At 59.6% G+C, this 27,000-nt stretch overlaps 2 protein-coding genes across 13 annotated transcripts; both read left to right on the plus strand.

The window, feature by feature from the left end:
- Positions 1-40: 40 nt before the first annotated feature.
- ALDH16A1 (aldehyde dehydrogenase 16 family member A1) lies at positions 41-11,943 on the plus strand. 2 transcript variants are annotated; one of them, XM_058280587.2, is made up of 17 exons: positions 41-172; positions 3,961-4,063; positions 4,307-4,433; positions 4,970-5,148; positions 5,270-5,347; positions 5,612-5,793; positions 5,874-6,026; positions 6,672-6,857; positions 6,934-7,029; positions 7,179-7,315; positions 7,620-7,725; positions 7,796-7,926; positions 8,344-8,511; positions 8,783-8,984; positions 10,552-10,737; positions 11,018-11,140; positions 11,671-11,943. In XM_058280587.2, the coding sequence occupies exons 1-17, from the start codon at positions 83-85 to the stop codon at positions 11,830-11,832; spliced, it is 2,409 nt and encodes an 802-aa protein (XP_058136570.1). In that variant the 5' UTR covers positions 41-82; the 3' UTR covers positions 11,833-11,943. The 2 variants fall into 2 exon arrangements, with proteins under 2 accessions (XP_058136570.1, XP_058136571.1); XM_058280588.2 differs by having other exon boundaries at positions 11,533-11,812.
- A 1,166-nt stretch (positions 11,944-13,109) lies between these two features.
- On the plus strand, positions 13,110-26,371 carry FLT3LG (fms related receptor tyrosine kinase 3 ligand). 11 transcript variants are annotated; one of them, XR_011646394.1, is made up of 10 exons: positions 18,472-19,039; positions 19,328-19,394; positions 20,114-20,227; positions 20,463-20,516; positions 20,735-20,878; positions 21,193-21,331; positions 23,970-24,142; positions 24,215-24,292; positions 24,999-25,087; positions 26,130-26,371. XR_011646394.1 is itself a non-coding variant. In XM_058280594.2 (10 exons), the coding sequence occupies exons 2-8, from the start codon at positions 19,362-19,364 to the stop codon at positions 24,269-24,271; spliced, it is 714 nt and encodes a 237-aa protein (XP_058136577.1). In that variant the 5' UTR covers positions 18,472-19,039; positions 19,328-19,361; the 3' UTR covers positions 24,272-24,292; positions 25,064-25,087; positions 25,173-26,371. The 11 variants fall into 11 exon arrangements, 10 of the variants coding, with proteins under 10 accessions (XP_058136574.1, XP_071065486.1, XP_058136577.1 ...); XM_058280594.2 differs by having other exon boundaries at positions 25,064-25,087; positions 25,173-26,371; XM_058280595.2 differs by having other exon boundaries at positions 25,064-25,087.
- Positions 26,372-27,000: the final 629 nt, after the last annotated feature.

Below are 27,000 nucleotides of genomic sequence, written 5' to 3' on the forward strand. Positions count from 1 at the left end.
GGGCCGTGCCGCCCTTTGGACCTCCAGGTTCCCTCGGGCAGAGCGCCACGCAGTCCCAGGCGGAAAACGGTCCGGACGGGTGATGGCTGCGACGCCCGCAGGGCCCCGCGCCCGGGATATTTTCGCCACGCTGGAGTACGGGCCGGCGCCGGAGAGCCACGCATGCGCATTGGTGAGGCCCTACCGGGCTAGCGCTGCCCACACTCCCCCCACCCCCTCCGTTTCCCGGTCCTCCGGGACCCGTTTGGCGCGCCGGCTCCCGTGGTCCACCGCGGCAGCTCAGCAACCCCGCCCCTCTCAGCCACCCGGATTCCCGCCACCCTGTGGAGGACGTTCCCTTGAGCCTTTGCGGGTGCCGCCTCAGCCCCTTAGCGCGTTCCCATGATGCTTAGTACACAAATACTCCTTGTGCCCACGATCCTCAGCTCTCGCTGGCGTTTTGGCGATTCCACAGAATCGCCCGAGGGGCTCCTGTGGTTCTTCAGGGCCATCTCAGAACCGGCATGATCCCCCGGACTTTCCACAATTCCTTTAGGGACCCCGTGATATTTCAGGACCTGCAAAAACTCCAGTGGATTCGCCACGATTTGTCAGAACACCCCGTGGCTCCCATGATCCCCCGGGACTCCTCAATCCCTGTGGGGTTCCCTTGACCTCCCGGATACCCTCGAACGTCCGTGGAGCACCCGTGATTCCTCAGGGCCCCTCGATACTTGAAAGGCCCCTATGATCTCCTGAGAACCCTCAGAACCTCCGGTAATTACCTACGGTTCCTCGGAATACCATCATGGCGCTCCCATGATCCCTCAGGGCCCCTCAAAAGATCCCATGGGGCTCCCTGAATCTTCAGGGCCTTTTAAGGTCCTCATGAAGCTCCCATGGGCCCCGGGTTCCTCAGAACCTATTAAGAGTCCTGTGATCCCCCAGGGTCTCCCAGAACTCTCTTGACATTCCCGTGCATTAGTAGGGTGCCTCGAATCTTCCACCCTTCCTCCAGGCCCCTCAGAATTCCCACATGGGCCTCCCATGATCCCTCAGGTTCCCCAGACACAGGCCTGAGAAGCTTGGGCCTCTCTGGAGGAGGGGTGCCATGAAGAGTTGTGAGCCCAAGGGATGCGGTCAGCTTTGGGTGCCAGAAGCGGCTTGGACCTCCTGGGCCTGAGGCAGGGGGAGGCTAGAGCAGTAATCCAAGTGGGAGAGGGCAAGGCCAGAGCCTGCTCCCAGCTGGAGGGATGAAGAGGAGGGATAGGGCTGAGATGCAGGAGGAACAGGATTTGGGGGGCTAAGAGGTCAGGCCAGTGACTAGGTGGTCTTCCCCCAGATCGTGAGCCCAGGAAGAGCAGGTTTGCTGGGGAAGAGGCTGAGCTCAGTTGTGACATGGCAAGAGTGTGAGGGGCCTAGGGACAGCCGTGGGCAGTGTGTGCAGGAGACACTTGGACTTGCATCTCAGGACCAGCAGGACCTGGGAGTCACCAGTGTAAAAAGATCATCGAACCCGGGAACCAAGGGAGTGGGAACGATTATCAGGGACTGTTGTGTAAACCGGACAAGTAGAGGATCTGGAACAGAGTACAGAGAGCTCCCACACATGGAGTTTGGTCCCAGATGGACTATCTTGTAAAAGCAGTAAAGTGCCGATAGCTCGCTCTTATCAGCTGCTCTCTATTTGCCAGACTCCATGCTTAACGTGATCTTACTCAATTCCCAGAACAACCTGGAGAGTGTATGCTATTCGTTTGATTGTTTTAGTGACAACCAGCAGAAGCCTGGCAAGGTTAAGTAACTTGCCCACAATCAACATAGCTTTCAGGGAGTGGAGCTGAGGTTTGAACCTGGGCCTTCAGATCCTGGAGGCCTAGGATTCCAGAGCCCTTGGACTGCAGAGCCCTCAGATTCAGGAGCCTATGATTCCCACCCCCACCAAAGTTCCCAGACTTGCAGTCTGTGAGCCAGTCTTGACCAACAAACATGTTTATTTTGGCCTGAACTTCATTTTTGAAAATACAAGTTAGTGGATAACTAATTGCATGTAAACATCCCAGATTCCAGGTCCTCTTGAAAATAATATCCGCAAATTGAGAAACCTTTGGCTCATATTCCCTGACAAAAATCATCTGGTTCCAATAACAGCTGTCCTTTTATACAAGTCACAAGGTCCCAGTCCCATCAGATCCACTTCTCACACTTCCGTGGCCTTCCATGACCCTTAGGCATTCTTCTAGGGTTGTGTTTTCTTTTTTTGGGGAATTTCCAAACTTCTGAAGAGAATTAATGTTATGAGTATTTGCCCATCCTCAGCTTTAACAATAATCAACATTTGGCCCGAGATTTCCCTCTTGGTGTTTTGTTTTGTTTTGTTTTGGCATATTTGAAACAAATCCCAAAAGGCTTGTTATTGTAGCCATAAATATTTGAATACATATTTCTTAACAATGACTCATTTTGTTCTATAACCACCATGCCATTCTCACACTTAACTTCGAGTCACTCTTTAATATCAGCTAATGCCCAATTCACATTCGTATATCCCCACCTCATAAATGTCTCTTTCCCTGTGTGCGTTGGAGTTTGGAACTTCTGGGTGACCACTTTGGGGGGGAAAATGAGAAGAACCAACTGGAAGGGAAAGAGGAAAAGGAGGTGAATGTGGCATTAGGGCTGCCAAGAGAAGAGCAAGTATGTAGGGGAGAAAGTAGGAATGGGCCTTCGATTTGGCAACAGGGAGGCTAGGACTGGGAGAGAAAGAAAAGGGACACAGAGCAAATGTGGAGGGTGAGGCACAATAAAATCAAAATAAATAGCAAGTACCCAAGTCGCCTTGCTCTGAGTGTGGAATTCCTTAGTCCCCGTGAGGCCTGGAGGAGCCAGGATTGTTGCCCTCTTCCATGCGGCTCCGCAGAGGCCCAGAGAGTAAGCCAAGCTGGCATATCAAGTAAGTAGCAGCACCGGGAACCCAGCCCAAGCCGGCAGGTCCCCGAGGCCACGCTCTGCGCCCCACGCTAGGCTGCCCCTCGCCAGTACCGCGTCTTAGTCTCGCTTTGATGCAGGCACAAGACCCGGCTAGGCTGCCTTCTGTGGGGTGCCCTGCCGCTCCCCAGGCGAGGACAGCTCAGCTGTGCGGGAAGGAGGTCACACGGGTGAGGGTGTGAGGCACCGTGGCCTGGAAACCCCATGCCCACAGAGAAGCTAATCCCGCTTGGTGCCGTCACCTGGGCAGAGCTTCAGGGGCCTGGTGACGGGCGTGCCCCATGCTCCCAGACCAAGCACAGGGGACCAGCCCGGGGCCCACGGGGCTGACCTTCCCACTGTCGCGGCTTTGCAGGCGAGAGGACCTCCAGCTGAGGTCAGTTTCCCGCAGAGAAGGAGAGGTCCTGCTGTTCTTGGCTCCCAGCCTTCCCGTTTGGAAGGCAGTAGGAGCGCCCTCATACTTTGGGGGGGAGGGAGGAAGCAGTGGTAAGTGAATACACACAGTGGATTCATCGGCCGCCAGAAGGAATGAAGCGCCGATGTGTGCTACAGGGGATGGACCTTGGAAACGGGACGTGAGCGAAAGGCGCCTGACACGGGACCCCACGTGGATGGTTCTCTTTATATGTCATGTCCGGAATAGGACAGGCCATAGACAGAGCAGATCAGGGTTGCCGGGGGCTGGGGGAGGCGGGACTGGCAGTGGCTGTTGAATGGACCCCCGGTTTCCTTTGGGGATGATGGAGAAGTTCCAGAACTGGGGGGGGGGGGCCGACATCGTGACTACTAAGTGTTGCTGACTCGTACACCTTGTAACAGTTGAAAGGGTGGCTTTTATGTTACGTGAATTTGACCACAGTAAACAAAGATGGAGGGAAGGAATCCGCCAGTGGGGTGGGGAGCACAGGGGTTCTGCTCCCAGAGGGCGCCCGGTAGCTACTGAGCTGCCCCAAGCTGCCTCCAGGACACCTGCCCAAACTTTCTCTCCCCCAGGCCTGGCTGGACACGCAGGACAGGCTCTTGGGTCACTACGTAAATGGAAAGTGGTTAAAGCCGGAACACAGGACTTCTGTGCCTTGCCAGGATCCCGTCACAGGTATGAGGAAGCAGTGGTGGGAGGACGTGGGGATTTATCCCAATTATGGTCCCAAGTCTGAAGCCCTGGTGAAGTCGCTTTCTCTTAAATCCCTCCCTCGCCTGTGGGAGGCAGCCATGCAGGGACCTGTAGCCTTACCTCCACTTGTCAGACCAGAAGGAGAAGGGGACCAGCCACCGGGACCAGAAAGCAACCCCCAGCTCTGACATGGGCTCCCCCGCTCTCCTCCCGCTGGTTCCCCAGGAGACAGCTTGGCCAGTTGCCTCCAGGCACAGGCCGGGGATGTGGCAGCCGCGGTGGATGCAGCCAGGGCGGCGTTCCAGGGCTGGAGCATACTCCCGGGGGCCATTCGGGCCCAGCACCTGACCAGGTGAGGCGGTTGCGGTGTGGAGCCATGGGAGGTGGGGAACACTGCATCCCCAGCATGCTTTGGGAACATCAGGGGCCCAAAACTCCCATTTCCCACTATCCACCGGGTCCAGTAGCGTCAAAACCTATTTCCCTGAAGAGCCCGGGGGCTCATCCTGCTCCACTTCTCAGCACTACATTGGAACTCGAGGAGCCCAGAGCCCATTTCCAAGCGCACTTTTGGGGCTGTGAGAGACAAAGATTCCATTTCACAAAATACAATTGGGTCTAGAAGCTGATAAGGCTCAATTTGCCGGGGTTTACAGGTGGTAAATAGTAATAACACCGTGCACCTGCCATAGTGCCCTGGGGTTTCCCGTGTTTCCTCGACTACGCATCCTGTACGTACCTGTACCTGGAGTCGTCCACCCCTAGGAGATGGTGGAGGTACCCCCAGAGATTCGAGGTGGCTGTGGTCCAGGGGTAGGGGCACATTCCAGGAGCTGTGGTCAGGGCGAGGGGCAGCGAGGAATGACCGTTCCCCTTCCTTCTCTGCAGGCTGGGCAAGATGATCCAGAAGCACCAGCGGCTGCTGTGGACCCTGGAGGCCCTGGTTACTGGGCGGGCTGTTAGGGAGGTTCGCGACAGGGACGTCCCGCTGGCCCAGCAGCTGCTGCAGTACCACGCGGGCCAGGCCTACACCCAGGAGGAGGCACTGGCAGGCTGGGAGCCCATGGGTGAGACCCGGGAGGCCTGGCCCCTGCCCCTCCTCCCTCAGACCCAGGTGGCCCGGCCCCCAGCCCCCTCCTCCCTCGGACCCAACAGTGCCAGTGCCAGTCCCCTCGTTTTCTCCTGCAGGAGTGATTGGCCTCATCCTGCCACCCACCTTCTCCTTCCTTGAGATGATGTGGAGGATTTGCCCTGCCCTGGCTGTGGGTAAATGATGGGCTGGATGCCTGGACTCCTGGTCTGAGGGAGGAGGGCTGGGGCCTGGACCCCTGGCCTGAGGGAGGAGGGGCTGGGCCTGGGCTCTAGTGTCTGAGGGAGGAGGGGCTGGGCCTGGACCCCTGGGTCTGAGGGAGGAGGGCTGGGGCCTGGACCTCTGGCCTGAGGGAGGAGGGCTGGGGCCTGGGCGCTAGGGTCTGAGGGAGGAGGGCTGGGCCTGGGTTCCAGGGTCCTTGAGCTGTAGCCCCTCCGCAGGCTGCACTGTGGTGGTCCTTGTGCCCGCGGCCTCCCCGACACCCCTTCTCCTGGCCCAGCTGGCGGGGGAGTTAGGCGCATTCCCGGGAATCCTCAACGTGGTCAGCGGCCCTGCCTCCCTGGGGCCCAGCCTGGCCTCCCAGCCTGGGGTCCAGAAGGTGGCCTTCTGTGGCACCATTGAGGTATTTGCCGGGCTGGGGGTGGCCGGAACACAGCTGGGGCCAGAGGCCCCTACCTCAGCTGACCCGGCGGAGCCCCGTAGGAAGGACGCGCACTTCGGCGGACGCTGGCAGGCCGGGGCACCGAGCTGGCCCTGGCCCTGGGGACAGAGTCGCTGCTGCTGCTGACGGACACCGCAGACATGGACTCGGCCGTGGAGGGGGTTGTGGATGCAGCCTGGTCCGACCGGGGCCCGGTGAGACCCAGGGCTGCCCGTCCCCTTGCATCCGGGTACCGCGCCTGTCTGGCCCCCGTCGTTGGGGCCCGTCTCCTGTTCTTTTTAATCTTCAGTTTTCTCTGCTCCAAACCCTGTCTTTTTTTAAAACTATCATTGTGTTAATCTACGTACAACATAGAGTTTCCCATTTTTGCCCCTTTTGAGTGCACCGTTCAGTGCTGTTAGCTTCGTTCACGGTGCGGTGCCGCTGCCACCGCCATCCATTACCAGGACTTTTCCATCTTCCCAAACAGCACCTGGCACTGTGAAGCGCCAGAACTCTATCTTTGCACCAGCATAGCTCCAGGCCTGAGCATTGCCCCCACTGCCCTGGTCATGGGGATACAGAGCTCTTTGCCCTCTGCCCCTCCTTCTTTACGGCTCTCTCTCCATTCTTCCAAGTGTCCACGCTTCAAGTTTCCCCAGCTGTCTTCTCTCTCGGAACCACCATGTATCTGTCGCTCCACACCCTGCCCTGGCCGCGGGGGCCCTGGGAATCCTCGGGTCTTCGGGCCCCTCTCGCTGGCCCTGCTCTGACCTGCACCTACAACCCTGTGTGGGGGCATCCCCGGATGTCCGCCCTCTGCGGGGCGCTGCCCACTCTGACACCCCTTTTCCTAACAGGGAGGCCTCAGGCTCCTCATCCAGGAGTCTGTGTGGGATGAGACCATGCGGCGGCTCCAGGAGCGGATGGGACGGCTTCGGGGCGGCCGAGGGCTGGACGGGGCTGTGGACATGGGGGCCCGAGGGGCTGCCGCCCGTGACCTGGCCCAGCGCTACGTGCGCGAGGCGCAGAGCCAGGGAGCACAGGTGAGCGGGCGGCGCTGGCGCCTGGTCTGAGGGGAGGAGTCGGGGTGGCTGCTAGACCTGGGCTCTTTCTCCCCAGGTGTTCCAGGCTGGGGCTGTGCCCACTGCCAGCCCGTTCTATCCCCCGACCTTGGTGTCTGACCTGCCCCCGGCCTCCCCGTGTGCCCAGGCCGAGGTGAGCCCCTCACCCAGCTCCTCCAGCCGTGGGCAGCACCGCACCTGCCTGAAGCCCCTGGAGTGGCCGACCAGCCCAGGCTGCCCCCTAATGGGTGGGACTGGGGGGAGGGGCTGGCCCGACAGCCGAGCTCCGTGTCACCTCTTCAGGTTCCATGGCCTCTGGTCGTGGCCTCCCCATTCCGCACAGCCAAGGAGGCCCTGGCCGTGGCCAACGGGACGCCCCGGGGAGGCAGTGCCAGCGTGTGGAGCGAGAGGCTGGGGCAGGCGCTGGAGCTGGGCTACGGGTCAGTCAGCCCCGCTGGGCCCAGAAGTCGGCCCTTTGTGCCCGCCCAAGCTCTGCTCTCTCTCCTGCTTTCCATGTCTCCCTCTCTCTGGGATTCTGCCCCTGCTTGCGTCTCTAGCCCCCTTTTTATGGGCCTCCATCCCCCTCTCTTCGTCTTACTGTCCTCTTTTCTCTGGCTTTCTGTCCCCCTCCCTCTGGGTCTCCGTCCCCCTCTCTCTAGGTCTCCGTCCCCTCCCTCTGGCCTCTCCCAGCCCCCTCTCTGCCAGCACACCCCCAGCGCCCTCTATCTCTGTCTGTCCCTGCAGGCTCCAGGTGGGCACAGTCTGGATCAACGCCCACGGCCTCCAAGACCCCGCCGTGCCCACTGGCGGCTGCAAGGAGAGCGGCTCTTCCTGGCACGGGGGCCCAGACGTGAGTGCACCCCTGTCGCCCCTGCCCTGCGGCACCCGCCCGCGTCCTCTTGACCCCGCCCCTCTCGCAGGGCCTGTATGAGTATCTGCAGCCCTCGGGGACAGCTGCCCGGCTGCCCTACCTGACTGAGAGCCTCAGCTATGACACCTTTGGCCTTACTGTCCCCTCAGCCCTGCCGGCCGGGCCTGAAATGGGGCCCAGGTGAGCTGCTCCAGGGGTTATAACTCAGAACCTCTGGGGTGTGAGGGGAAGGTGCACCCGGTCTCCCCATAGCCTGGAGGGGGCTGGCGAGAGGTGGCGTGCGGGTCCCTGGCTCCTGATGGTTTTGCAGTTTGGGTTTTACACCCTTGCTCCACTCTAAGCCTTGGGAGCCTCAGCTCTCCTAGACATACGTCTGCGCTCTCCCAGAGACTCATGGCCCTAGGAATTTGCCATCCCCAGAGGCTCACGGGAGCAGGAGTATAGAGTTTCAGAGGTCCATTGGAACAAGATTTTGAGCTTGTGGGAGCAGGAGTTTGGGGTCTCAAAAGGTTCCTGGGAGCTGGGGTGGCCTATCCAAGGGGGTGGCACGTGGTCTAAGCAGACCCTGGCCCCACGACCCCCCTTGTCCTTTCCCAGCCCAGCAGCTCCCTATGGGCTCTTTGTCGGGGGCCGTTTCCAGGCCCCTGGGGCCCAGAGCTCCAGGCCCATCCGGGATCCTGAAGGCGTCCTCCAGGGCTACGTGGCTGAGGGCGGAGCCAAGGATATCCGAGGGGCCGTGGAAGCTGCTCACCAGGCTGCCCCTGGGTAAGTGGGGCTCACACGGCAAAGCCTGGGTGTCTGGGGGGCCAGAGGGAATTTTCCAGAATGCCCAAAGGCTGAGGACTGTGGGGCTGAGCTCCCCCGTGGGGACCGATGGGCTGTGGGGGCTGAGCTCCCAGGCTGACAGGGGACGGGATCTGGCCACTCACTCCCGTCCACGGGCTGGGGGGCCTGCACCCCCAGGGTCGGGACTGTGCACAGAGCGGGGAGGAGCCAGGACCAGGGTGCGACCCCCACCCTGCACCTTCTGCCACAGCTGGGCGGCCCAGTCGCCAGGGGCCCGGGCGGCCCTGCTCTGGGCTCTGGCCGCCGCGCTGGAGCGCCGGGTGTCCACCCTGACCTCGAGGCTGGAGAGTCAGGGGCTGGCGCCCAAGACCGCCAAGGTGGAGGTGGAGCTGAGCGTGAGGCGCCTTCGCGCGTGGGGGGCCCGGGTCCAGGCCCAGGGCCCCACCCTGCAGGTGAGAGGGCTTTGGGGGCGCAGTCTGGAGTGGGCTAAGGGAGAGCTCGGGCAGGCCCGGCCCCACCGCCTCCCAGTGCTGGAACATCAGCCAGTGGCGTCGCTCCTCTGTGCCTCAGTTTCCTCATCTGTCGAGTGGGCTTCCTGCCTACCTCATAAAGCATTGTTTTCCAAACTGTGCTTAGGGACCCGTTTCTGAGCTGTAAAATCAGTTGAGTGGGTCACATCCACGTGGGTTTTTTTTCGGTTTTTAACTAAGGAGAATAAGATACAAAACATTAGGTGCATTACACAAAGCACTGCTTGGTGTGACTTCTGTTGCATACCTACATAACAGCCAACTGTACGAAGCCAACTGTACGAAGTGGGATTGGCATGACGTGGAAGGCGTTAGGATGCAGCGACTTCAGGTAGTGAGGATAGAAAGGGAACAGAAAGTCAGCCAGGCACTTGAGCTGGGCCTCCGTCCTCTGTAAACAGTGTGCAGTTGTAGAATTATAGAGTTGCACAACTGAGTTAAGCACCTAACTTACTTTGTGCCTGACCTAAGAACTAAAATGATGTTTGCTTGTGGATGACCAAAAAGCACCCGGAAAGATGCCCAACATCATTAGCTGTTAGAGAAATGGGAGTCAAAGACCCCCGTGAGATAGAACACACACCGATGAGAATGGCTCAGATTCAAAAGACTTGTCTACCAAGGGTCGGTGAGAACGTGGAGGGCAGGTCTGCTGGGCATTGGAAGAGTCTGGCAGTTCCGCAAAAGGGTAAACTGTTACCATATGACCCAGCCAGATTCTTCAGTATTTTACCCAAGATAAACAGAAACCTAGGTCTATACAAAGGCTTAATATACCCATATTCACAGCCACATCATTTATAATAGTAAAAAAAACTGGAAACAGCTCAAATATCCATCCATAGGGTGATAGATAAATAAATAACACGTGATCCATCCAGCCAATGGAGTCTTACTTGGCAATTAAAAGGAGAGAACATTTTATAATACTGGAAGCATCTTGAAATAATAATGCTGAGGAAAAGAAGAGTACAGACCTTATACTTCCATATATCTAACATCCTAGAAGATGCAAACTAATCTCTAATGAGAGGAAGCAGATCAGTGGCTGCTGGGGAACAGGGAGGGTTCAGAGAAGGGCAGGAAGGAGGGATGGCAAGGGGGCACAGGGAAACTTGGGGGGCTGCAGAACATGCACAGGTCAGGACATAATGGACTGTACCCTTAAATCCGTGCAGTTTTCACGACAGTTATACTTCAGGAAAGCTTTTTAAGGCACACGCAGCTCAGGAGCAGGTTCTGAGGCCACTGCACACGTTAGCTCATTTCATGTAGGCACCATGACCCCTCATTAGCAAAGTGGGAAACTGAGGCCCAGAGTGGTTAAGTAACGTCACACCGCTGGGATGTGAACCCAGTCTGGCCCCAGCGCCTGTGCTGCCAGCCGTCCCCGGGCGCCCACGTGGGGATGGGGGCAGGGGACGGAGGCAGCGTGGGAGGGCAGTGGGGATCTGCTGCCCTGGGCCTGACTCCGCGCCTGTCCCTGTAGGCGGCAGGGCTGAGAGGCCCCGTGCTGCGGCTGCGGGAGCCGCTGGGGGTGCTGGCGGTCGTGTGCCCGGACGAGTGGCCCCTGCTTGCCTTCGTGTCCCTGCTGGCCCCCGCCCTGGCCCACGGCAACGCCCTGGTCTTGGTGCCCAGCGGGACCTGTCCCCTGCCCGCCCTGGAGCTCTGCCAGGTACAGTCGCCTGCCTTCCTGCCTGCTCCCGCACCCAGCAGCCCCCGGGGTACGCAGACTGGGGCAAGGTGCCCCTGGCCGACGCCTCGGGCACCCCAGCCCCAGCCCCCGGGCCCCGACGCCTCATCCACCCAATGTCCAGCCCTGCCAGGCTCCACAAAGCCATGAGCCCTGTCCACGCCTTCAGGGAGCCCCGAGACCCCCCTGGGTGCTCACCCCCGCCCTCGGGGCTCAGCCTCCTTCCCTCCCAGCCCTGGGTGGCCTGCTCTCCGTCCCCTAGGACGTGGCGGCCCTGTTCCCCGCGGGCCTGGTGAACGTGCTGACGGGAGACCGGGACCACCTGACGCGCTGCCTGGCCTTGCACCAGGACGTCCAGGCCCTGTGGTATTTCGGATCTGCCCAGGTACTCCCCGTCTCGCCGTCTCCAGCGGCTTGACCCTCATCCACGCTCTTCCTTGTCTGGAGCGTGTCCGCAGCCCCGGGGGTCTCCCGCTGCTCAGGGGGAGGAACTCTTTGGCGGCGAGGTTCTCGGGGCCTGCCCCTTGGAACCCCGGCTGCCAGCAGGGAAGAGGCTCCCGTCAGCAACCCAGCCTGCCCGGCCCAGGACCCGGTCTCATTGGCTGTCCTGTTGCTAAGGCTCACACCCTAGCAACAGACTTGGAGGCCCATGAGTTGGGCCCTCTGAAACCTGGTCATGGACCGGAATAGCTTGTCAACGAAAGCCTCGGGCCCCACTTGGGAGGAAGAGGGAGGAAATGCCGTAGCCCCCCAAAACTGAGAATGCTCTTCCCTCAGCGTCCGGAAGGTTCGCTTGCCAGGGCCTGAGGATAATAGCAGCAGAGCCTCGTGTGGGCCTCGAGGCCCCGCCTCAGCAGTCCTCGTGGCCGAGCGCCCGGGCCATGGAAGGGCTGACCCGACCTCTCCCCACCGCAGGGCGCCCAGTTTGTGGAGTGGGCCTCAGCAGGAAACCTCAAGCCGGTGTGGGTGAACAGGGGCTGTCCCCGGGCCTGGGAGCAGGAGGCCAAGGGCGCAGGCCCAGAGCTGGGGCTGCGGGCAGCCCGGACCAAGGCCCTGTGGCTGCCCACGGGGGACTGAGACCCGAGCGCCCACCTGCGCCGTCCGGGAGAGAAGGGAGACGGACCGCAGACGCCCGCAGCCTTCCTTTCATTACGGTTCCCCTGCCCTCCAATAAACTGGCTGACCAGCTCCGCTGTGCTTCTCAGGGGAAGGGCAGCCACTTCTGGTCTCTCTCAGACCATTTTAGTTCCAACATTCAGCAGCCCAGGGGGCTGCCTCACAGCAACACTGTTCATGACCAACGGGGGACCCCCGAGAATCCCCAGCTGGGGCCCACGGCCTCTGGCCTCGGATCGACTGCAGGAGGCTCTTGCCCTCGGCTTCCTCTGAGGACCAGTGGCCTGCTGGCAGACTGGCCATCGGGTATAAGATAGGAGACCTGGTGAGGAACTTGTGCCGATTCTGTGGTTTAAGTACTGCCCCGTGGTTTTTTTTTACTTTTTTTTTTTAGAAACATTTATTTTATTTTATTTATCCCCCCCCCCCAGTTGTCTGCTCTCTGTGTCCATTCGCTGTGTGTTCTTCTGTGTCCGCTTGCATTCTCGGCAACACCAGGAATCTGTCTCTCTTTGTTGTGTCATCTTGCTACGTCAGCTCTCCGTGTGTGCGGCGCCTCTCCTGGGCGGGCTGCGCTTTTTTCACACAGGACAGCTCAATGCAGGGTGCACTGCTTGTGCGTGGGGCTCCCTTACATGGGGGTCCATTACCAAAGCTTTTTCATTCCCCTGAACAGAAGCTCTACTCCTGTTAAGCTATGACCTCCCCATTTCCCCTCACCCTAGCTCCTGGCAACTCTAGACTAGTTTCTGTTTCTAGGAGGTGCTTATTCTGGGTACTTCATGTGCATGGAGTCATACCAGATTTGTCCTTTTGTGACCAGCTTCTTTCACTCCACATAATGTTTTTTTTTTAAGATTTATCTTGTTTACTTATTCCCCTCGCCCTTGGTTGGTTGTGCTCCCTGGGCCTATTCATTGTATGCTCGCTGTCTTTTTTTTCAGGAGGCACCGGGAACCAAACCCGGGACATCCCATGTGGGAGGGAGGCGCCTAATCACTTGAGGCACCTCAGCTCCCTGCCTGTTGAGTCTCTCCTTGTGTTTCCTCATTGCGTTATCTCGTGGCGTCAGCTGGCTGTCTTGCTCATCCTCTTTAGGAGGCACCAGGAACCAGACCCAGACATTTTGTCTATTGATTCATCTGTCCAAGGGCACTTGGGCTGCCTCCACCTCTGGGCAGTTGGTGCTAGCGCCATGAACACTGGTATCCAAGCACCTGCTCGAGTCTCTCTTTTCACATCTTGGGTGTATACCTAGAAAGGGAAGTGCCAGGTCACATGGTAATTCTGTGTAACATTTCGAGGAACTGCCAAGTGGCTTTCCACAGCAGTTGCACCGTTTTATTGCATTCCCACCCGGAGTTTACGAGGGTGCCCGTCTCCACATCCTCGCCAGAACTCTTTTTGATGCAAGGAACCCTCTCATGCTAGCTTAGGAGAAGAGGGAATTTTCCAGAAGACTCCAGAGATCCCATTAATAGCAGACAGGGCAGGACACGAGTCGGGGTGCCTCCCGAGACCCTGAACGCGGTGGGACTGGCCAGGGCCCTTCCCCGTGGGCCTCTGTTTCCTCATCTGTACAGTGGGGCTTCATAGCTCCAAGCTCATTGCATTGACCCAGTGATGGGTACAAGACGAGCCTGGTAAGTGTTAGCGCTTTAAGTAGAGGTGGAGTTGGCCCTGGGGGCTGCCTGTCGAAACCTCTCTCCCCCTTGCAGGCCAAAGGGGCAACTTCCCCCACATCCAAGCCTGGGCAGAAGAAACGGCCCCCAGGAGCTGGGCCTCAGGAGAGAAGCGGTGGGGAGGTGGGGAGAAGGCCCCGGGAGCCCTGGCTGGAGCCTGCGCGCAGGCAGTGTGACACCTCCCCGAGTTCCGGGGCTGCCTCACAGTCCATACTATTTTTTTTTTTTTTTAAGATTTATTTATTTTTATTTCTCTCCCTTCCCCCCGCCCACTTGTCTGCTCTCTGTGTCCATTCGCTGTGTGTTCTTCTGTGTCCGCTTGTATTCTTGTCAGCGGCACCCGGAATCTGTGTTTCTTTTTGTTGTGTCATCTTGCTGTGTCAGCTCTCCATGTGTGCAGCGCCATTCTTGGGCAGGTTGCACTTTTTTTTGCACTGGGCAGCTCCTTACGGGGTGCACTCCTTGTGCATGGGGCTCTCCTATTAGGGGGACACCCCTGCGTGGCAGGGCACTCCTTGCGTGCATCAGCAGTGCACATGAGCCAGCTGCACATGGATCAGGAGGCCCGGGGTTTGAACCCTGGACCTCCTATGTGGTGGGCGGACTCTCTATCTGGTGAGCCACATCCGCTTCCCAGTGTCTATCCTATGAACCAACGCCCATTCCCCCCTGCCAGCTGTAGCAGATCCCGCCCCCACCCTGCCCCCTGGCTGCCCACGCACCGGTGCGGCCAGGAAGACAGATCCAACTGGCCCAGCCCAGGTCAGGTGCCCGCTCCAGGCCAGTTGTCTCTGGCCAGGGTACCGGATCTCCCAGGCTGGTCAACTGTCCGTCGATCTGCCGGTATGGTTGAGTGCTGCTCTGGGTGCTGGGGACACAACCACAAAGGAGACCGAGCCCGCCCTCACCAAGCTGGGCCTGGGGGTCAGGTGTGTAGCCCCCTAGGGCTGCTGTAGCAAGTACTGCCTGCTCAGAGGTTTAAGTCAACGCAGATGTCTGCACTGACCATTCTGGAGGTCAGAAGTCCAAAGTGGGCTGGACTGGGCTCAAGCCTAGGTGCCACGTTCCTTCTGGAAGCCCCAGGGAAGTTCTGCTCCAGCCTTCACAAGCATCCAGAGGCACCCGCACTCCTGGGCCCACGGCTCCCTCCTCACATCACTGGGTGCCCCGCTTCCATCCTCACCTCCTCTCTCCCTGACTCTCCCACCTCCCTCTTTCCCTTCGAAGGACCCATGTGATGGCATCGGGCCCACCCGGACCATCCAGACCGCCTCCCCGTCTCCAGACCCTTGATTTAATCCCACCTGTCACATCCCTTTGGCCATGTGAGAGGAGATACTCGGGTTCCAGGGATGAGGACGTGGATATCTTTTAGGGGAGGGGGAAGAGGGCCACGAGAGGAGACAGACAATGAGTGAATAATCCAGAAAAGTCTGTTGAGTGTGACGGAAGCTGCGCCAGGCTGTCGGGAGGAAGTCGGTGCAGCAGTCAGGGTGGGCTGGGGAACCCCGAATCGCCGTCGTGGTCAGCCAGGGTTCATTTCCTGCACACGCTTCCTGTCCATCGGGGCTCGGCAGGGGGCGCTGCGCGGGAAACTTGGCTGACAGGTGCCCCTTCTCAGCGCTTCAGGCACCAACTCCCTGGCCGTTAAGTTTGCACCCAGAGGTGCCATCTGTCACTGCCCATGCATTTCATTGGTGGGCGCCCAGCAGATACTTGCAAACACAGAAGGAATGGAACAAGCAAGAGCTGCAGAGGACCCCGGACGTGGAAGGGACCTGAGATTTTTGACTCCCATTTTGGAGCTGAGGCTTAGAGAGGACCAGGGGCTGGCCAAGGCCCCACAGTGACAAAGCCAAGGCTAGAAGGGACACCTGTCCCCAAATCCTCCTACCTGCCAGCCCACAGCCAGACAGGGCTGGCGGCTCCTCAGCAAGCTCCTGGCTTGAGGTCATCTCTGCAGCCGTGGAGGGGCTCAGGGTGCTGTGGGACCCAAGGGAGCTCGCCCCACCCCCCACCCCACTCAGCCTGGAGTTGGAGCTGGAAATTGAGGAGTTCATCAAGGGGTTTGGTATCTGTGGGGGGCTGAAACTGGAAGGGTGGGTGGGGCCAGAAAAAATGGCCTCAACTCCAGGCAGAGGGAGCCACAGAGGGTCTGTGAGCAGAGGGACAGGGTCAGCTCTGGTCGAAAGACACGCCGCACCCAGGATGCCAGAATCCTCTTCAAGAGAAACCCCTAGAGGGTTTTACACCTTGTCGAGTGGGGCCTACTGCCCCTAGCCAGCAGGAAGGAGCTACAGAATGGTCACCTCCCTCCAGCTCCCCTTAAGAAGGAAGGTGTAAGCTCTGAGGGGGAGCTGAGGCAGGTTAGGTTAGCAATGGATAGACGGCTCTGAAACATAGCAGGAAAACCACCGCCAGTGAACACGGGGCCACCATACCCAAAAGAGGGCTGCAAGAAAGTCCATTCCCAACGAGATTCCCTCCAGAAGCCAGAAGCCCCGGGTCTTCTCCAGGGCCCTTATCACAGGGCCCTCCAGGGCTTTGAGGGGCTGGTAATCAGCCAAACCACAAACAGCTGGGACTCCTCCCCTGCCATGAGCAAAGGGCCGACTCATTAATGGTTCCAGAAGCGAGTGCAAAGGCCAAACTGGCCCCTGGTCTGGCCCTCCCCACCGCAGGGATCCGCTCGCAAGTACACCCGGGCCTTTGGAACCTGTAGAGGGGAATTATAGTCTATCAGCCCTCTTTATCACCTTCCAGCCCCTCCCCTGCTATCTGGGACCCTTAATCGGTTCTTTTCTCCCATTTCTCTTCTCTCCCTTAAGTTACTGGCCTAACCGAAAAAAGAAAGAAAGGAAGATAAACCGTCGCCGTGGTGCCGTGAGCTGTAACGGGAGCATCTCAGGTGAGGCCCCTGCCCGGCCCGAGTGTGTGTGCGTGAGATGGGGGTGAGATGAGTGGCAGGAATCTTCCCAAGGGGAAGGACGTGGAGATCTGTCTGGCTTGGAAAGGGCTGGTGGGAAAGCATCCCAGGCAGGGGACACCTGCACAAAGGCCCAGAGGTGGCAAACAGCCTCGGGAACCAGCGGGTTGGACGGTGGTCTCAGAAGATGTGTCCGGGCCTTAAACCCTGGAGCCTGCCACTGCGACCTTATTTGGAAATCAAGATCTTTGCTGATGGAATGTGTTTAGGAACCTCGAGATAGGCCCTAAACCCAGTGACAAGGGTCTTTACAAGAAACACAGAGAGAAGAAGGCGGAGGCAGAGATTGGGCGATGGGACCACAAGCCAAGGGACGCCTGGGGCCACCCAAAGTGAGAGAGGACAGGCATGGCCTCTCCCCTAGAGCCTTCCGAGGGTGTGCGGCCTTGCCGGCGCCTTGATTTTGGACTCTCCGAAACGAGAAACGAGGTCTCTGTTGTGTGAAGCCAGGCAGTTTGTGTGGTCCTTTGTTACAGTTGCCACCGAAATGAATGCTGGGATCACACCCGACTCTGTGTTGCTGGGACATAAGGAAGGATGGAGACAAGGCAGGTGAGGCTGGAGCCACTGTGACTCCAGCCAGGTCGAGGGGCTTTGAGTAGGGCAGGCCAGGGCTAGCTCTTACCAGCACCTGCCTTAAAGGCACATAAAACAACTGCAGGGAAGCAGGTGTGGCTCAAGCAGTTGGGCACCCACCTACCACACAGGAGATCCTGGGTTCAACAAGATGATGCAATGAGGAAACACAATGAAAAGATACAATGAGAGACACAACAAGCAAAGAACAGATGTGGCTCAAGCAATTGGGTGCCTCCCTCCGACATGGGAGGTCCCAGATTTGGGTTCCCAGTTCCTCCTAAAAAGAAGACAAGCAGACATAGCACACAACAAAAAGGCACAGAGGGAAGAGGATTTGGCTCAACTGCTAGAGCATCCGTCTACCACCTGGGAGGTCCAGGCTTCAACTCCAGGGCCTCCTGACCCGTGTGCAGCTGGCCCACACCCAGTGCTGACACGTGCAAGGAGTGCCGTACCATGCAGAGGTGTCCCCTGCGTCCATGTGCAAGAGTGCACCCCTCACGGAGAGCCGCCCTGCACGAAAAAAGTGCAGCCTGCCCAGGAGTGGCGCCACGCACACGGAGAGCTGACGCAGCAAGATGCCGCAAAAAAAGACAGATTCCTGGTGCTGCTGATAAAGAAGACAAGCAGACAGAAGAACACACAGCGAATGGACACAGAGAACAGACAATTAGGGGGGGGGCAGGAGAGAAATAAATAAAATAAATCCTTAGGAAATAAAAGAGCAAACAGCAAGTGTAAACAAGGGTGGGGGTTAAAATAAATAAAATAAATCTCGAGTAAAAAACAATGTCAACACGATGGTCATTTGCGTGATGATTTCTTACCAGGACAGTAAACTCTCGTGTCCCACAGGGTCCGTTTCTGAGCCAGCAGACCCGAGCAGGTGCTCAGCAGTGAAGAAGGGAAGGGTCAGCACCCATGTGTTTGTTCGCTGAATGCATAGTCACTGAGGCCCGCTCTGTGCCAGGCCCAGTGCCAGGGTCCGGGGAGACAGCAGGGAGCAGACAACCACCACGGCCCTTGGGCGCAGGCCTTCCCGTGGGGACAGCCGCGGCGGGACGGAACGGACTGGTGTGTCCCAGGGTGATGCAAGCAGAGCGAGGAGAGAGAAGTGGCGGGGATGGGGGCGAGGGTGCAGTTGGAGAAAGGGTGGTCAGGGAAGGCTTCAGGGCGCACGTTGGAGCAAAGCCCTGAGGCGAGCGGTGTGCACTGGTGAGGAAGGGCGTGCCAGGCTGCGGGGGCAGCCAGTGCAAAGGCCCTGAGGCCGGAGTGGGGGCCTGGGGAGGGCGGCAGCGGGAGGGGGCAGGGGCTTTGATTCCGCGGCGTGGGGTCCCGGGAGGCCTCTGCGCCCAGGAGGGGGCGGGAAGGGACTGAGGGAGCGCCGGCGCCCTCTGGCGGCCGCGCGGGGCACGGGTGTGGGCTTGAGGCCCGCGGGCAGGCTGCGGTGGTCCAGGCGGGCGGGGGTCGGAGCGGGCGTCGCCGCGGGAAGGGGTCGGATTCGGGATGCCTTTGGAGGGCCGAGCCTGCAAATGCCCTGGCAGACCAGGGACAGGCAGGGGACAGGGCGAGCCCGCGCTGCCGGCCCGAACGCCCGCAGCGTGGGCCGCCCGCACCTGGCCCCGGCAGCCGGGCGGCGGCTCCCCGCGAAGGCCAAGGCTCGGGGTGCCCCGCGGCTGGCCCTGGCTGCGTTGTAGCTGGAGAGGGGTCCGGGTTCGGGGCGCCCCCACCCTTCACCTGGGGTGCAGCCCGCCCAGGGGGACCCTGCACCCCAAGCCGCCACCCGTCCCCAGCAGGAGGCGCCCCCACCTGGCCCAGATTCCCTCCCCACTCGCTGGCTCCCCAAAAAAAATTCCTTTCACTTTCGCTCTCCCGCTGTCACCGCGCCTGGCCCCTTCCACACCCAGCTGGGGCAAGCCCGGTGCGGGAGGAGAACGGGGCTCTGGGTGCCCCAGGGGAGGCCCGCGGCCGAGGGCGGAGGGCGGGGAGGCGGGGTCCTGGGTGCCCGGCCTGGGGGGGCCGGACGTCGGGGTTCTTGGAAGGGGAGATGGGGAGTTTTCACGGTAGCTGGGGCTCACGCAGGAAGCCTGAGGGAGTGGAAGGCGGAAGCTCAGCCACATCAAGGGGGCGAGGGAGGGGCGAGGGGGTGAGGGGGCGGGCGAGGAGGGGGGTGGGGGGGTCCGAGACTTGCTCTTCTGTCCCTTCCGAGACCCGGCCACAGGCATGAGGGGCCCCCGGCCGAGATGAGAGTCCTGGCGCCAGGCTGGAGCCCAATTGTGCGTAGCCCCGGGGGTCAAGGGGGTGACCGCCAGGATGGGGCAGAGCGAGACGAGAGGTGGACAGCTGAGGTGTCAGCAGGGGGTGACAGACGGGGTGAGGGCGCTGGACAGGCATGGGGGACGATGGCTGCATATGAGGAAGAGATGGACAGAGCTGGGAGATGGGCAGAGGGGGGAGGTGGACAGAGGGGGGAGGTGGTGGACAGAGGAGGAGGTGGGCAGAGGGGGAGGTGGTGGACAGAGGGGGGAGGTGGTGGACAGAGGGGGGAGGTGGACAGAGGGGGGAGGTAGTGGACAGAGGGAGAGGTGAGCAGAGGAGGAGGTGGGCAGGGGGGAGGTGGTGGGCAGGGGAGAGGTGGGCAGGGAGGAGGTGGGCAGGGGGGAAGTGGGCAGGGGGGAGGTGGTGGGCAGGGGGGAGGTGGGCAGAGGGGGGAGGTGGTGGACAGAGGGAGAGGTGGGCAGGGGGGAGGTGGTGAGGGGGGAGGTGGGCAGGGGGGAGGTGGGCAGGGGGGCGACTGGGGGCAGGGGACGAGGAAAGCCCGGCAGAGGGGAGCAGACATGGGGGCCCAGGCGGTGTCTGAGAGATGGGCCCGCTGAGGGGCGGGAGGCAGAGGGAGGTGGGGGCAGAGGCCGAGGAGCGCCCTGGGGCAGGAGCGGGGGCAGGGGGGGAGGTGCGGGGTGCAGGGAGGGCCGCCCCAGCGCCCGCTCGCCCGCAGACCTCCCTGCTGCTGCCGCTGCTGCTGCTGAGCTGGGGCGCCCGCGGGACCCTCGCCTGCGCCTTCTCGCACAGCCCCATCTCCTCCAACTTCGCCGCCACCATCCGCCAGCTGGTGAGCGCCCGCCCTCCTCTCTCCCGCGGGCCCTTTCTGAGGCTGAGGTTGGTGGCTGGGTCGGATTTACCGCTCTCGGTCCTTGCCCCCTCTAGGTCTCTGCCCCCCTCCCTGGGGTCTCTGCCCCCCCCGGGGGGTCTGTGCCCACTCTCTGGGCCTCTGTCCCTCTTCTTGGACTTCCCCAGTTCTGTCGCCCCCCGTTTTCAGCCGGGCCTGCCCCTGCTCTCTCCCACAGTCTAGCTATCTGCTACAAGATTATCCAGTCACTGTGGCCTCCAACCTGCAGGACGTGAGTCACGGCGGGGAGGGGCCCGGGATGGAGCTGGGGCGAGAGACCCAAGATGCGCCACCCTCCAGGGGACCCGGCGGGCTTGCCAGCCCCGCCCCCTCCTCCCCGGGACCCAGGAGTCCAGGCCCCGACCCCCTCCTCCCTCAGACCCTGCAGCCCGGCTCCCCCCCCACCCCCCGCCCCACATGTGGGACCCAGAGTGCGGGCTGTCTCCCCAGGACAAGCTGTGCGGGGCCCTCTGGCGCCTGGTGCTGGCCCAGCGCTGGGTGGGGCGGCTCAAGACTGTGGCTGGGTCACAAATGCAGCTCCTGCTGGAGGCGGTGGACACTGAGATCTCCTTTGTCACCGACTGTGCCTTCCAGGTCAGCCCTGAGTTTGGGGGACCAAGCCAGTGGGGCTGGGGGAGGAGCGTAGTGGAACGGGGCCTTCCTGGAGCTTTTGTCTTGTTGGCTGTAGCCACCCAGAGAAGGCAGAGGCTGGAACCCCAGTGTCACTGGGGTCCCCTTTGTTGGGGAGCTGCTTGGGGCCTGCCCCTCCTGCATCTGCCAAGGACAGTCAGGAGTCAGGGCCCAATCCTGTGGGCCCGTGGCGGGGCAGGGCCGAGGGGACAAGGGCTCTTGGCCTGAGGAGAACCTGGAGGTGACACGGTGGTGACCTCTCCCTCCCCTGCCCCCAGCCCCTCCCCAGCTGTCTTCGCTTCGTCCAGACCAACATCTCCCACCTCCTGCAGGACACCTCCGCGCAGCTGGCTGCGCTGAAGCCCCGGATCACCCACCAGAACTTCTCGCGGTGCCTGGAGCTGCAGTGCCAGCCAGGTCAAGGGCCCCAGCGCCACCCCCTGCCCCAGCCCCACTCAGCCCCTCCACTCCCTGCCCTGCTGCCCGCTGGCTGTGTGACTTTGGGCATTGGCCCTGCCTTCCTGTACCTCAGTTTCCCCATCTCTGAAAAGGGACCCATCACCCCTGCCTCCTCTCACCAAGGCAGTGCTCTCCAGGAGCATAACGCCAGCCACGTGTGCCAGAGTGAATGCTCTAGTCGCTTCCTTGTCATCGTTTGCCAGCGCTGCACAGACCTATTGGCTTAAACAGCGGGGATTTATTGTCTCACCATTTTAGAGGCTACAAGTCAGTCCAACATCAGGGTGTCAGCCAGCCACGCTTTCTCCAAAGTCAGTTGCATTCCAGGGGCTTGCTGGCCACCCGTAACTCCACCACTGCCCCTTTCTCCTCCGGTGGCTTCTGGGTCCACATCCAAAATTCCTTTGCTTCTAAGGACTCCTGTCTTATAGCATTAAGGCCCGCCCCCATTCAGTTTGACCTCATCTTCATAGGAACTTCCAAGATCCTATTTACGAATGAGTTTCTCCCCATGGCACTGCAGGTTAGGATTTGAACGATTCTGTTTCCCATACTTGTTCAAAAAAAAAAAAAAAATGTCCCCCACCCGAGATGGCTCCCCCATCTGTTTACTTGTTTTTGCTCATTGTTTGCATTCATTACCTGCTCCTTGGTTTTGCTTGCTGTCTGCTCGTTGTTTTTGCTCAATGTTTGTCTTCTTTAGGAGGCACCAGGTACTGAACCCAGAACCTCCCATGTGGGAGACAGGTGCTCATCTGCTTTGAGCCACATCTGCTCCCCAAGAAGTGGGTGAATTGGATGTTTTCCAGGATATTTAAAAAACAAGTTGCTCATGGTTTTATTTTTTTAACTTTTTATTTTGAAATAATTCTAGATTCACAGGAAGTTGCACAGGAAAGTACTAGGAGGTCCCAGGCACCCTTTACTCAGTCTCCCACAAGGCAAACATTGGGTTTATCATTTATTAGAGAACAATATCAAAACCAGGAAATCAGCATGACTGCAACTCATAGAGGGTTTTCGATTTGCCAGTTGCGCACGCACTCGCTTGTGTGGGGGGGACATGTGCATCGTATGGCATGTGTGGCTTCATGCAGCCACCACAGCCAAGACGCTTAACTGAACAGTCACCACAAGGTGCTGCTCACCTCCCATCGCTTTCCCTTGGCAATCACCAATCTGGCTCCATCTCTGTATACTTGTCATGGGCGCAAACTTTATTAACTTATATGTTTTGATCACTAATCATTTTAATAGCATACTTCATTGAATCCAATATCTCCAAAATTATTTTCACGGACAAAAAATTATTTCATGCGAGAGTGGACATTCTCTTTTTCCTACCGAGTTCTGGAAACTCTGGCGTGGGCTGCCCCTCCACGGCACATCTCAGTGCAGACCCTCCCCGCTTCAAGCGCCCCCGAGCCACCTGCACCCGCGGCTGCTGCGTGGGATAGCGCAGCGCCACGGTATTGCGTGAAATAATCTTAGTGTGCTCTGACGAGAGACGATGCCCTGCTAAAATCTCTTTTAAAATTTACCGAGGAGCTTCCTGGCAGCCAAGTATATCACCAGTTTTGTCACTGAACCTGGAATTAGTGGGGAAAGAGGGATTTTTTGGTCTGTAGGGCCAGCAGGTATTCTTTTCCCCGTCGCCGAGGTTAATTTGCAGAGCCTTGCTTCTGTCCGTCTGCTCCATCTGTCACGTTCTAGAGGGCTCCTTGAAAAAGGCGTTTGGATCTTCCCCTCACCTAACAGTCCTTGCCCTTCATATTTCGCTACACTCGCCATTTGTGTTTGTTCCCGTGACTGTCCATTCACGCGACCAAGTCTGACTGAGCACCTTCTAAGGACCTGGCCCTGGGGACACAGCTCAGAACAAGACCAGATGCCCTGGCCACGCCGGGCCCACATGCTAACTGGGAGACAGATGCTAACCGTGCAGACACATCCGAGAGTGCTGCGCAGGGAGTTACAGAGGCCCACAAGACGGCCCTCCGAGGTGGTTAGGCACGAGAGGGAGCCCGTGCAAAGGTCCTGAGGCAGAAAGCTGCCTCCCTGTTTGCAGAGCAGCGAGCAGGCCCATGTGGCTGGAGCCCAGGGAGCAGCGACGGAGAAAGGGCGGGAGTTGAGGACAGAGAGAGAACAGGGGGCAGATCAGACGGTGCCGGCCTCGCAGGCTAGCAGCTTCCACCAACATCGTCTTGCTTCTTGTTTTATTATCTATCCAGCCCATCAGTCCACAAACATGTAACGAACCACCAACTAGATAATCGGTTCTGGCAAGAAGACAGATAAGTTTCCTGCCACCCAAGGGGCAATTGGGGGAGGGTGTGGGTGTGAAGAGAAATAAATAGATAAGCCCTAGAAATGTTTGCTTGACTATAAAATAAAATGCAACCTCAGTGCGTGCCAGCTGCTTCTCCAAACACTCTCTCCACACTCTCCCATGTCCTTTCCTGGAGGAGCTGACGAGGGAGGTGCCGCTACCATGCCCACTTCACCCGGGAGGACACCAAGGCCCGGAGAGGGCCGCATGGCCCCCGCCAGGCAGGCCTTTCCTGCCGCCCTCACGCGGGCTCCTCTCTCCCCGCAGGTCCCCCCACCCTGCCGCCCGCAGGGACCCCGGGGGCTCGGGAGGCGCCGGTGCCCCAGCACCCGCTGCTGCTGCTCCTGCTGCCCTCGGCCATCCTGCCCCTGCTGCTGGCCGCTGCCTGGGGCCTGCGCTGGCGGCGGGCGCGGCGGAGGACGCCCGGCCCCGGGGCGCAGGTGAGCGGGCAGGGTGGGCCGGGGGGCGGCGGGCGGCCCCGGGCCCAGGCCGCTGACCCCCGGGGGCCGCAGGTGCCCCCTGCCTCCAGTTCGCAGGACCAGCTGCCCCTGCGGCTCGTGGAGCGCTGACCCAGCCGGGACCCTGTCTCAGTGAGTGCCACACACCCCGGGGGGCCTCGAGGGCCGGGTGGGGGGAGACCCCTGGGGGCAGGGGACGGTCAGCGCTGGGGAGGACGGGGGCTGCACTAGAGGGACAGACTGGAGGCCGGGGGAGAATCCAGGGCCGGAGGGGAGGGGAGGGCCGGGCTGGGGCTGGCGGGCTTTGGGGACAGCTTGGCACAGACAGCTTGGCCTCCCACGGGCCTCCTGGGCAACGGAACTGTGCCAAGATGGGGAAGCGGGGGGAGGAGCAGGATGAGGGAGAGCCCTGAGCTTGGCGGGAGCATGGAGACAGCTGCAGGCAGGCGCCTGGCATCCAGCAGGGAGCTGGTCTCCTGTGGCAGGCATGGAATGGCATTCCAGACCGAGGGAACGACATGTGCAAAAACCCGCGGGCGAGAAAAGGCTCAGTGTATCCCAGGAAGGCTGCAGGAGGGGTGAGAGCAGGAGGGAAAAATGCAGGAGGAAAATCGAGGCGTCCACCACCACCAGAGAGGGAAGCTGGGACTTCTGATCCAGAGCAGTGGGAGCCACCGGTGGTGTGGGTGGGAGGGAGGAACCTGCGAGGAACTGTGGGAGCAGGAGGCAGGTGGGGCGTGAGGGAAGAAGGAGGGGAGGCCCCAGCAGGCCCCGAGGGACCCGGAAGAATCAAATCCCTCCCCCAGTAACACAGGCCTTGTGCTGGGGCTTTCCACAGAATAACTCACTTCATTGTCATAACAACCTGGCCAGGCTGGTGACATTCTTATCTCCGTTTCACAGAGGCTGAAACCGAAGCACAGAGAGGTAAATAGTTTGCCCAAAGCCACACAGCTCATGAGCTAGCAGAGCCAAGATTTGACTCTGGCCTGTCTGATCTCTTCTGCCTCAGTTTCCTTATCTGTTCAAAAGGCTCTAATGATCAGTAGCCCCTCTTCTCACAAGGATATGACACTCGCCAACCTCTTAGGGCCAAGCTCGCTCTCCGACGGAAACAGAACGTGAGTCATCACACATGTGATTTAAATTTTCCTAGTAGCCACATTTAAAGAAAAAAAAGTAAAAAATAAAAAGAAACAAGTGGCACCACTTTAAGTATATTTCGTGTCCAGTGTATCCAAAGTATTGTCATTTCACCTCGGAATCAATATTTCAAAATTTTTGAGATATTTGACTTTTTTCTCCCCCATGCTAAGTCTTCTGAACCCTGTGTGTATTTTAAACTCACAGCACATCTCAATTCAGATGCTGACTTTTCTTGGGACATACTTGATCTGCCTTTTGACTCCATGACGCTTTGGGTGGTAAAAGTGGATTCATGTGCCTGAGTTGTTCCAAACATACAGAGTCTCCCAGGAAGCGAAAGGAACATCGGTTTCTAAATTTTATTTTACTTTTCATGTCAGCCCTTGCTTCTGAGCCATTTTTTGTATTAAAAAAAATTTGTAAGGTCCTATTTCAAGAGGTCTCCCACCCTGTCCACTGTGTTTCCCATTCTCTTGATAACCACTTAATCGACATTACATTTCTTAAATTTAAATTAGTTAAAATTAGATAATGAAAAATTCGGTTCCTCGGCCACACTGGCAGCATCTCCAGGGCTCAGGAATGGCATGTGGCTGGTGGCTGCCATGTTGGACAGCAGAGCTAGAACATTCTGTTCCTGCAGGGTGTTTTCCTGGACAGCACTGCCCTGCCTGTGGCGAGCGCCCGCTGTCGAGGGAGTTATTGGGGCGGGGGCATGGTTGTGTGCGGGCCCTGAGCTGCGTGCTTTCCTCTCTCCTCTGGCTGCGGATACTCTGATACCCCCCACGAGACAGACCAGACGCCTTATCATCCCATTTTACAGAGGAGGACACTGAGGCCCAGAGAATGGAGCCACCTGCCGCGGACCCAGAGCCGGGACGCAGGGGAAATCAGCGAGAGGCCGGTGCGCCCCTCAGCCCCCTGCGCCTCTGGCTCTCTCCTCAGAACAGCGGCTTCCCCAGCACCCAGCGCTGGCCCCCAGGAGGCCCCGCCCCGCCTCCGTGTCTCTGTACAGAGCCCTGGCCCCCAATCCCCATGGATGTGTATATAAATCATCCTCTTCTACCGGCTCTGGCCAGGCCTGTCTGTGGATGGGACAGGGTCGGGATGGGGTGGTTTTTTTAAAGCCATGTTTCGGATGCTCCTGGTCCGTGGAGGAGATGACAAAGACCCAGAGGGCCATAGCACAGGATGACAGGCTCCAAGAGAGGTGGCACAGGAATGGCAGGGGCCCCCAGGGGACACCAGTCTGCGGTGGACGGGAAGGCTCTCTGCGGACAAGGCAGCTGGCACTGGAGCAACAGGAGTCCTTGAGGGGAAGAGGAGTTTGAAGGGAACAGCACATGCAAGGTCTGTGGGAGTGGGCAGGGGCAGAAGAGGCAGGAGAGGGCGCGGGAACCCAACCACAAAGACAGCAGGCCCTGGGATTGGTCCTGGGGGCCCTGGGGAGCCCTGGGGGGGCGCTGTGAGCGGAGAAGGGGAAGGCCCAGCTCGCAGTGCAGAAACTGAGGCCCTGCTGGGCGTCCTGCAGGTGGAGATGCCAGGCCGAGGAGCACTGACATTGGGGCGGGCCACACTGTGGAAAGTGCGGAGGGAGGGGACGGCATCGGGGCATGGCACAGCCCAAGCCAAGTCCGGAAGGGAGAAGCTCCTCTGGGGGACACGCCGTGGTCCGGAGCGGCCCAGGCACCGCA

This window comes from Dasypus novemcinctus, chromosome 18 (assembly GCF_030445035.2).
Source record: "Dasypus novemcinctus isolate mDasNov1 chromosome 18, mDasNov1.1.hap2, whole genome shotgun sequence".
NCBI classification, from domain to species: Eukaryota; Metazoa; Chordata; class Mammalia; order Cingulata; family Dasypodidae; genus Dasypus; species Dasypus novemcinctus.